This window comes from Mandrillus leucophaeus, unplaced genomic scaffold (genome assembly GCF_000951045.1).
Source record: "Mandrillus leucophaeus isolate KB7577 unplaced genomic scaffold, Mleu.le_1.0 Scaffold14, whole genome shotgun sequence".
Taxonomy (NCBI): domain Eukaryota; kingdom Metazoa; phylum Chordata; class Mammalia; order Primates; family Cercopithecidae; genus Mandrillus; species Mandrillus leucophaeus.
Window position 1 is genome coordinate 577,825 of NW_012101365.1, and position 9,619 is coordinate 587,443.

Sequence of the window (9,619 nt, forward strand, 5' to 3'; positions counted from 1 at the left end):
CCGGCTAGTTTTTTGTATTTTTTTAGTAGACACGGGGTTTCACCGTGTCAGCCAGGATGGTCTCGATCTCCTGACCTCGTGATCCGCCCGTCTCGGCCTCTCAAAGTGCTGGGATTACAGGCTTGAGCCACCGCGCCCGGCCCAAAATTTATTTTTTTAATTAGCGGGGCATAGTGGCATGGGACTGTAGTCCCAGCTACTCAGGAGGCTGAAGTGGGAAGATCACCTGAGCCCGGGCGGTAGTCGAGGCTGCAGTGAGCCAAGATTGTGCCACTGCACTCCAGCCCAGGTAACAGAATGAGACCCTCTCTCAAAAAAAAAAAAAAAAAAAAAATTATATTTATCAGGAAGATAGATGTGATGCTAGCTTTTAAATCTGTGTGTAATTGTTCAGGAACTTCATCAATGCTAATCTGGGGTTTTTGTTTTGGTCAAGATTTCATTGAACATCAGAACTAGAATATATGTTGAGACCAACTATTCTAAATCCTCCATTTTATAATCTTAAGTGTCAGTCTGGCAAAATTCAGAGAAAACATTTCCCAGTAGGAGACTGCAGCTGGTAAGAAGGTGGTGCCAGCAGCAGCTTGTAAGGATATAAAGAGAAAGATCAGAAGAGCTGGCTCTTATTTCCTCCTGGAGGAAAAGATACAGCTTTTGGTGACAAGCTGCATTCTTTAGCAGTGACTTTATTTTTCCTTCACCACAAACCAGACTTGTACTATTTCCAGCCTCAGCACATTATTTAGGCACTTCCCCACTGCATTGTTTTAGTTTCTGAAATTGTATCACATTCCCTCAATTGAATCCAACTTTTAATGTAGTGCCCTTCAGAAAAACACGTCGTTTTACATTCACCTGTTTTGTGTCTTTCTTGGCTTAAACTATCTAAGATTAGGGCCCAATACATTCTTGACAACATCCATCATTTTATAGATGCTTCATTTATATATAAACAGACAACCGGAATGCTTCAGAGATTTTTCTCATCAAATCAGACCTTGCTGTTTTTGGTGTTTGACCCTATCTTCTGGCCAGGTGCGGTGGCTCACACCTGTGTCGCGCCTGTAATCCCAACACTTTGGGAGGCCAAGGCGGGTGGATCACTTGAGGCCAGGAATTCGAGACCAGCCTGGCCAACGTGGTGAAACCCTGTCTCTACTAAAAATAAAAAAATTAGCCGGGCATGGTGGCGTGTGCCTGTACTCCCAGCTACTCGAGGTTGAGATAGGAGAATTGCTTGAACCTGGGAGGTGGAGGTTGTAGTGAGCCAAGATCGCGCCACTGCATTCCAGCCTGGGTGGACAGAGTGGGACCCTGTCTCCAAAAAAAAAAAAAAAAAAAGACCCTATCTTCTGTCCTGCTTCAGCATATTTTATAACCCTGTCTTCCATTTCTATTCTATCCCCTTCCATGCTGCTGCATTTTTCCACAGTGCATATTTTAATTTTAAATTATTCCTTTTCTCCTTAAAGGCAGATGATTTCTTTTGGATTCTTGCTCTTTCTCTCTTTTGCGTGCAGACATATGGAGAACTAAAAGTATTAAGGAAAACGTTGTTTAAATTTATTTGAAATTTGCTTCTCTGTGAATTCCATCTTAAAATTTAAACTCATAGGGCAAGCCCATGTGTGTCTCCTAATCAACAATGTGGAGATGGTTGTTAGATAAGACTGTATAAGACATTTAAGTAGATGATAGTGGAAAAAGGAAGAGAGGAAGTCAGAGGAATCAGGAAGGATGAGATGTCTATCTCCAGTGACTGGTGTCATTAGAGAACAGTTCATATATTAAGCCCTTATCTTGGTAAGTGCCTTACTTATCTGCTTATTCCTTACAACACTTTTTTTTTTTTTTTTTAAACGGAGTCTAGCTCTGTGATCCAGGCTGGAGTGCGGGGGCGTGATCTCAGCTCGCTGCAACCTCCGCCTCCCAGGTTCAAGCAATTCTCATGTTACAGCCTCCTGAGTAGCTGGGATTACAGGGGTGAATGACTGCACCTGACCTCCAACGCTTTATTAAGATAGGTATTTTGTCTGTTATGCTGATGAGGAACCTTAATACTCAGAGATATTAAGAAGCTTGTGTAAGGCCACATACATAATTAAATGCCAGAGCAGAAATTCCAGGAAATGCCTATACAAGTATATCTGGTTTAGTTTTGGACCTATTGAAGTTCCTGTGGGATGGGTAGGTGGAACTTTGGAAGAGGCAACAACCCAGGTATTTTCACTTGGGAAAATGTTGGGTGTAATTTAGATCAAGTTTTCCTTTTTTGTTTTATTGTTATTTAATCTAAATCATTAGCAATTTTTCTTTTTTCTTTTTGAGATAGCAATTTTTTTTTCTTTTTGTTATTGTTATTTAATCCAAATCATTAACAGTTTTTCTCTTTTCTTTTTCTTTCACTTTGTCACCCAGCCTGGAGTGTAGTGGCGCGATCTCATCCCACTGTAGCTCAACCTCCTGGGCTCAAGTGATCCTGCTCCCTCAGTCCCCCAGGTAGCTGGAACTACAGGTGTACATCACCACTTCTGGCTAATTTTTGTATCTTTTATAGAGACTGGGTTTCACCATGTTGCCCAGGCTGGTCTCAAACTCCTGAGCTCAAGCTATCCGCCTGTCTTGGCCTTCCAAACTGCAAGGATTACAGGCGTGAGCCACTGTGCCAGGCCCATTAGCAATTTTTCATAGCATATCCACAAAGTTATAATATGTATATAATGTATATTGCAAGAACATATGTGCTTTGATTTATGTTTTTCAGTTATGTAATTATGTTGAGTCCCAACTGTGTGCCAGATACCGTGCTGAGTAGGTAGTAAACATTGGTAAGCAAAACAGACATAGCCCCTGCCCTTATCAAACTAGCCAGATAGCCCAGGCACAGTGGCTCTCACCTGTAATCTCAGCACTTTGGGAGGCCAAGGCTGGAAGATCGCTTGAGGCCAGGAGTTTGAGACCAGCCTGGTCAGCGAGACACTGTTTCTACCAAAACAAAAAAATTGCTGGGCATGGTGATGCCTACCTGTAATCCCACCTACTGGGGAGGCTGCAGTGGGAGGATTACTTCAGCCTGGAAGTTGGAGGTTGCAGTGAGTTGTGTTTGTATACCTTTTATCATTAGATCCATATTTAGGCCCTGAAACAAGCTAATCAAAATATTTAGGGTTTTTTTTTGTTTGTTTTTTGTTTTTTTCATTTGTTTTCAGCTGGGAACGAAACACAGTAGCTTTGCAAATATAAAGTGGAAGCACAACCTAGCACTGGCATTGGAGGTCCTCAAAACAGTCCCCAGGTTTGGTGATTCAACAGGAGGACTCGTAGGACTTAGTATATAATCTTATTCACAGCTATGATTTGTTACAGCAAAGAATCAAAGCAAAATCAGCTAAGGGGAAAGGTGCTTTGGTCCAAAGGGAACTAAGCGCAAGCTTCCCAGAGTTATCTCCTAGTGGAATCACACAGGACGTGCTTAATTCCTTCAACATATATGAAAGGTTTTCTGCCAGAGAAGCTCATTTGCGGACTCAGTGCCCCAGGTACTGATTAGGCACCCACTGCCTAACATATGACAAAATTCCAGATTCTCAGAGGGAAAGCGGGTGTTGAACATAAACCATATAGTATTTGTTTATATAGAGAATCAGCAGGGAATGGTGGGAACCACCCCCAAATCCACATCTTGTTGTTGTTGTTGAGATGGAGTCTCACTCTGTCACCCAGGCTGGAGTGCAGTGGCAAGATCTCGGCTCACTGCAACCTCTGCCTCCTGGGTTCAAGCAATTTTCTTGCCTCAGCCTCCTAAGTAGCTGGGATTACGGGCATGCACCACCACACCCAGCTAATTTTAGTATTTTTAGTAGAGATGGGGTTTCACCTTGTTGGCCAGGCTGGTCTCGAACTCCTGACCTCAGGTGATCGCCTGCCTCGGCCTTCCAAAGTTCTGGGATTACAAGCGTGAGCCACTGCACCTGGCCATCACATCTTTTAAAATTGTTGTTTTTATACCCCTGTCTAATCTTCTACTCACTCAGTGTCTGTTAGCCAACAACTGAATCAAGATTCCATTTTGCTACCTAGAAAATCAGAGGCTCTCTAGTTACAAAAACAATTGATAACTCAGATATCAAGCCATTTTTAAACAAGTATCATGGGAATTAAAATTTAAAATTAGGCATGTGTGGTAAGAAGGGTGAGGCCACATTCATCTTTAAAATATCAGGAGGTCTTAGTCATTTCCTTTCTTCTATGGTTTTCTGAAAATTTGCATGTAAACTGAAATTAGATTGTTGAATCATTTTAAATATCTAAAAGATACATAGAGGGTTCCTTTGTTTTAACAAAAAAATACCAAAGGAGAAAATACACTCATAACATGAATTAAAATATAGTTTTTATTTTCTTCTTTAATGTTTATTAATGTTTCATCATAAAGTAGAACTTTCCTTTTCTATTCTGCTTTCTGTATTCTCTACACATATGTGAAGAGACTGAGACACAAGACTGAAGAAATCTAGCCTCTGAAAAACCCATAGTTGGCATTTATTTGCTCTAAAACAATTTAGTTATTTTTGTTTGTTAGATTCAAGGATTTAAGAGACCCTTTATATCATCCAAAGTCTTAAACCAGTTTGTTCCCAGTTTGCATGTGGATGACAGTTCATCAAAACTGGTCAACTAGAACTGAGACTAAGATTCAGGAAGGTAGTCTAGACTGGAAATAGTAATTCAAGGGTCGAAGAACTCAGAGCTGGCAGAGATCACAACAGAGGCTAAGAGTTTGTAGTATTCAAAGAGAAGCCAGAAAGTTAGGACCAAAGCCAAGGACAGTAGCACTTAGCTTAAAGTCTGCAAAGCGGAGAATCATGATGAGTAGAATCATGACGATGGGGAGATGTTAGATAGAATAATTTACAAATATTGGCATTTACAAAGCTCTTAGTTACCTCATGACTGTATCAGCTCTCTGAAGTGGGTGCTGTTATCTGCTTTATTCAAATACATTATTCAAATACATTAAGGGACTTGGTCCAAGCAATCACAGTAAGTAGCTGAGCGGAGACTGAAATCTCATAATTTAATTCTTCAGACTGAAAATCTCATCTTCTGAGATAGTAGTGTTTTTCAGACTGTTTGTTGATTCTGAGGATTCTGCAAAGGTAACCAAGGTGAGGGCTTGCGGATGGGGAGCCTCATCCCTCCTAGGCCACACTCCATCCCAGCTTCATTCCATCAGAGTTGCTCAGTTTTAAATATTATTATTATAGGCCAGGCACCATGGCTTACCCCTGTGGTCCCACTACTCAGGAGGCTGAGGTTGGAGGATTGCTTGAGCCCGAGAGGTTGAGTTTATAGTAAGTTGTGTTTGTGCCACTGCATTTAAGCCTGGGCAACAGAGGGAGACCCTGTCTCAAATAAAAGGTGGGGGTTATACATACGACTCCTTTGAATGAATTGTGTAAAAAATCCACTGGATTAGGAGCAGTAGAATTCTAATTTCAGTATTGTCAATTATGTGACTATAGGCAAGCTTGGTCCTATGAAATGGGAAAGTGAGTCTTAGATGACTTTCAGATTTATTTTTGCCATAGTCCAATCCATTAAAAAATTTTTTTCAAATTATTTTTAGAGATAGGGTCTTGCTATGTTGTCCAGGCTAGTCTCTTATCACATGGAAATAGTTCATTTAACATTGCATGCCAGCTCTTCAGTGATGTTTGTGTTTATATCCTTTAGGCAGAATGAGAATGTTTTGTTGTATGTTTTGTTCCAATAGCTGAAGTTAAGGCAGGGTGAAACACAGTCAATACAGCCACACACTAGCCCAGCTTCCTGCCCTCCCAGGGCTCCCTTTCCCTTCTATCTCTGACTAAAAAATAAGCCCTCAAAAGGTTTTGAAAAAATAATCTTTTTCCTCCATATTTTAATATTTTAGGAACAAGTTCCAGTTCCAGTCTACCACCCAACACCTAGCCAGACTCGGCTAGCAACTCAGCTGACTGAAGAGGAACAAATTAGGATAGCTCAAAGAATAGGCCTTATACAACATCTGCCTAAAGGAGTTTATGACCCTGGAAGAGATGGATCAGAAAAAAAGATCCGGGAGTAAGTTTTAATTAATTTGTACATTTCAAAGTTTTATTTTCAGGTTGCTTTTGAAAATTTTGCCTTTTCTCCTGCACTTTAGAAAGTCAGACATTTAATATGTTGAAACACTTTGCTTAATGCAAGAGAATGTTTAATTTTTTTTCATAGCTCTATTACTGGCTACTAGCAAGAGAATGTTATATAGTAATTACAAATTTTCACAGGCTGGGCACAGTGCCTCACACCTGTAATCCCAGCATGTTTGGAGGCTGAGGTGGGCAGATCACTTGAGACCAGGAGTTCAAGACCAACCTGGCCAACATGGTGAAACCTCATCTCTAGTAAAAATACGAAAATTTGCCAGGCATGGTGGCACGTGCCTGTAATCCCAGCTACTCGGGAGGCTGAGGTGGGAGAATCACTTGAAACTCTGTCTCAAAAAATTAAATTAAATTAAATTAATAAATAAAGAGAAAGTTAGTGAAGAGAGCTTTAACTTTCAGCAACCCAGTAAGTAGGCTGAAGTTAGTGTTTCTGTTTTACAGTTATTAAAATGAAAATTGTCTTAGTCCAGGATTACACTAAATAGTGCAAAAAAACAAAGTTGATCTAACTGATGCTTTTCTACCTAAAATAATCCCATTCTCCTTAAGGTATCTGCTATAGTATGTAGCTGTTTACAAGCACAGCAGTAAACTTGGTCCATATGTAATCCATTTCTCTTTGCTCTGTTGATTGCTCCTAAGTCCTGCAAATTCTCGGGGGATTTAAATAAGAAATTATGTATAGATCAACATTAGGAAAAAATTCAGTTTGCATGCTTTGGTGATAAGATGACAGGCAAAGCATTCTGATGTGTTACTCAGATTAACACTGTCTTTAATGGGATTTAAACAGTTTTCTGAATAGGACACTTCTGAAAATGCCTTCTGATTTCTCTCCGTTGCTCCCAACAGGTGTGTGATCTGTATGATGGACTTTGTTTATGGGGACCCAATTCGATTTCTGCCGTGCATGCACATCTATCACCTGGACTGTATAGATGACTGGTTGATGAGATCCTTCACGTGCCCCTCCTGCATGGAGCCAGTTGATGCAGCACTGCTTTCATCCTATGAGACTAATTGAGCCAGGGTCTCTCATCTGACTTCAAGTGAACCACCATTTTGGTGGTTTTGATCTTTTGTCACTGAGCCCAAAGAGCCAGGGATTAGGAATTAAGATCATGCACAAAGTTTCCTTAAAATTCCTGGATGGCTGCAGATGTTGGGGGAAAAGTACGTGATATTTTAGAAACTTAGTGGGAAAAGTAGGATGGTATTTTTATGTAAAGCCTTGACCCAATGTTTAAAAATATAATTGTATTTAGATCTTGTTATTGCTCCAGTACATAGGAATTGTGTAAAGTGTTACAGCAGCTGTATTTGTTTAAATTGTGTGTATTGAAGATTAGGAAAAAGATAGTAGTTATTTTTCCTAAATGAAATAACTTTCTTCTCTTCCCCTTCCCCACCCAAATTCTTTTCTGAAGTTGCTGACATTTGGGTCAAGGTTTTATTAAAAGCTACATTTTATAACACTGGCACACACAAAAAAGTAGTTTTAAGCTTGTTTGCACAGTTCTTTTTTTCCATTGGAAATGGAATTCATTGCCTTAGGTCTTTTTAAATAGTGTATTATTATCGTTGGGGCTGGCTCTATGCTTGAAAACCAGTTTATTTATAACCTGTTATAAGTGCTATATTCTGTTTGCAGTTAGGAAATGCAGAATTCAAAGTGATCTCCTAGCTTGTAAGCAAACTGAGATGCACTATCCCTTTTCTATAAAAAATAAGTTAATGTGTCAAGAAACCAACTCTATTAAAGTGGGGTTTAATATTGCCCTTTCCTATGTGTTTTATCTAATTATTTTGGTTGTTAATATGGTGATAATGGAAAGTCAAGTTAAATTTTAAATATTAAGAATTCTGATTTATTGAGATTGAATTATGCCACCGCGTTTATGTAAAAATGAAGGTGGCACCTTGGTGAGACCTAATGAGAAATAATTACTCAGTTGTAACAATTTTGATTTATTTTCTTTCTTCTGACCTCCTTCCCTCTTGTCTTGAACCATAGCAAAAGGATACTGCATCTCTCATTACTGTAGTGCTGAGGTTATTGAAGTTATATAAAACACATCTCAGTCTCTGTTTCTTGGAAAGGTATCTATTACATCCTGCTAGCTGACTGACAAGACTAAGCAGGGAGAATAAAGATAATTGTATTTTATGTTTTGCACACAAACACAGAATTTGTATAACCATATGACTTCATAGTTGTGATCTCAAAAAAGAAGGAATTTCTCCTTTGTTTCTTGCAGTTAATGTAAGAATACTTTAAATCTCTAAGCTTCTGAAGTGTTAGAGGTAGAGATGGTCTAGTAAAGATGTAGTAGTAATGTTTTATCCATTTAGCATGTGTTTATTTTTTCATATGTACTCAAAGGTGACTTACTGGTTCACCTCAGTGATATTACATACAGCTAAAAAAAATCATTCATTAGCAAAAGGAAAAGTGGTCTCAACCTAACATCAGAAGTGTTTCTTATTATTATTTTATATTGGGTTGAATATTGAACTCTAACACTTTTCTACATACAAAACACTGTCATGAAGGTTATTCATAATTGCATTATAGAGGAATGTAGTATGTCATAAGTACTTTGAAAAGATTTGACATTCAACTGTAGTATCCATATGTTGCTTAAATTTCTTTATGAGCCCCATGATGGAAAGACTTAAAGATGAATTTGAGAAAAATTGAAGAAATTAGATTGTCAGGTTCTGTTAAATTGTTACATGTATCTTGCTTAAATTTCTGTTTATTAATTTATATCCACCCAATTACATAAAGCAGATTTGGAGGAAACAACTGAGGTTGTGCAATATTTTCTGTGATAATTGCTTTTTTATTCTTGTGTTTTCTACTTAAACATGATGTCTGTCATCAAGTATTATAGTCAGACTTTCTTTTTTTCTAGATTGTTAAAATTGGTAAATGAACTTTTTTTAAAATCATCTTCCATGTTGCAGTTAGTCTTTCTTTTCAATACAAGTCTTTCACAGAAGTTTGGTGGTAATACTGAAGGAACTAGCATTGGGCAGAATGTGTCATTTTTAGGCACTTTGTATTCTCAACATGCAATGTTAAGAACCATCAATTTTGACTTTTACTAAGTTGTTAAATAAAGTTATAATACAGCTGTGAAGGGCTACAGTTAGAGTTGATTACGTAAGTATTCCCCATATCTTTTAAAAGAGTTGTGTATAATTATTTTAAAATACCTCTCTCTCTCTCTCTCTCTCTCTCTATATATATATATATATACACCTGTGGGAAGTATTTTTTATTGTTTGGCATTTAATATCATTTAATCATGTACTTAGGCTTGATAGCACCAAAGTTTCTAAAACCAAACAATAGCTGTAATCTCTTGATTTAGATATGGGCTAGATATGTTCAAGCTTGGCTGTGGGATTTGAAATTT

General features: G+C 38.4%; 1 protein-coding gene across 1 annotated transcript in view; it reads left to right on the forward strand.

Annotated features, from left to right (window-relative positions):
- RNF11 (ring finger protein 11) overlaps positions 1–9,337 on the forward strand; it is a 35,748-nt gene extending 26,411 nt beyond the window's left edge. The window contains exons 2-3 of the mRNA XM_011973728.1: positions 5,939–6,108; positions 7,047–9,337. Coding sequence (XP_011829118.1) covers positions 5,939–6,108; positions 7,047–7,218 — 342 coding nt within the window. The 3' untranslated portion in view covers positions 7,219–9,337. The remainder of the gene's footprint in view (positions 1–5,938; positions 6,109–7,046) is intronic.
- The last annotated feature ends 282 nt before the right edge of the window (positions 9,338–9,619 follow it).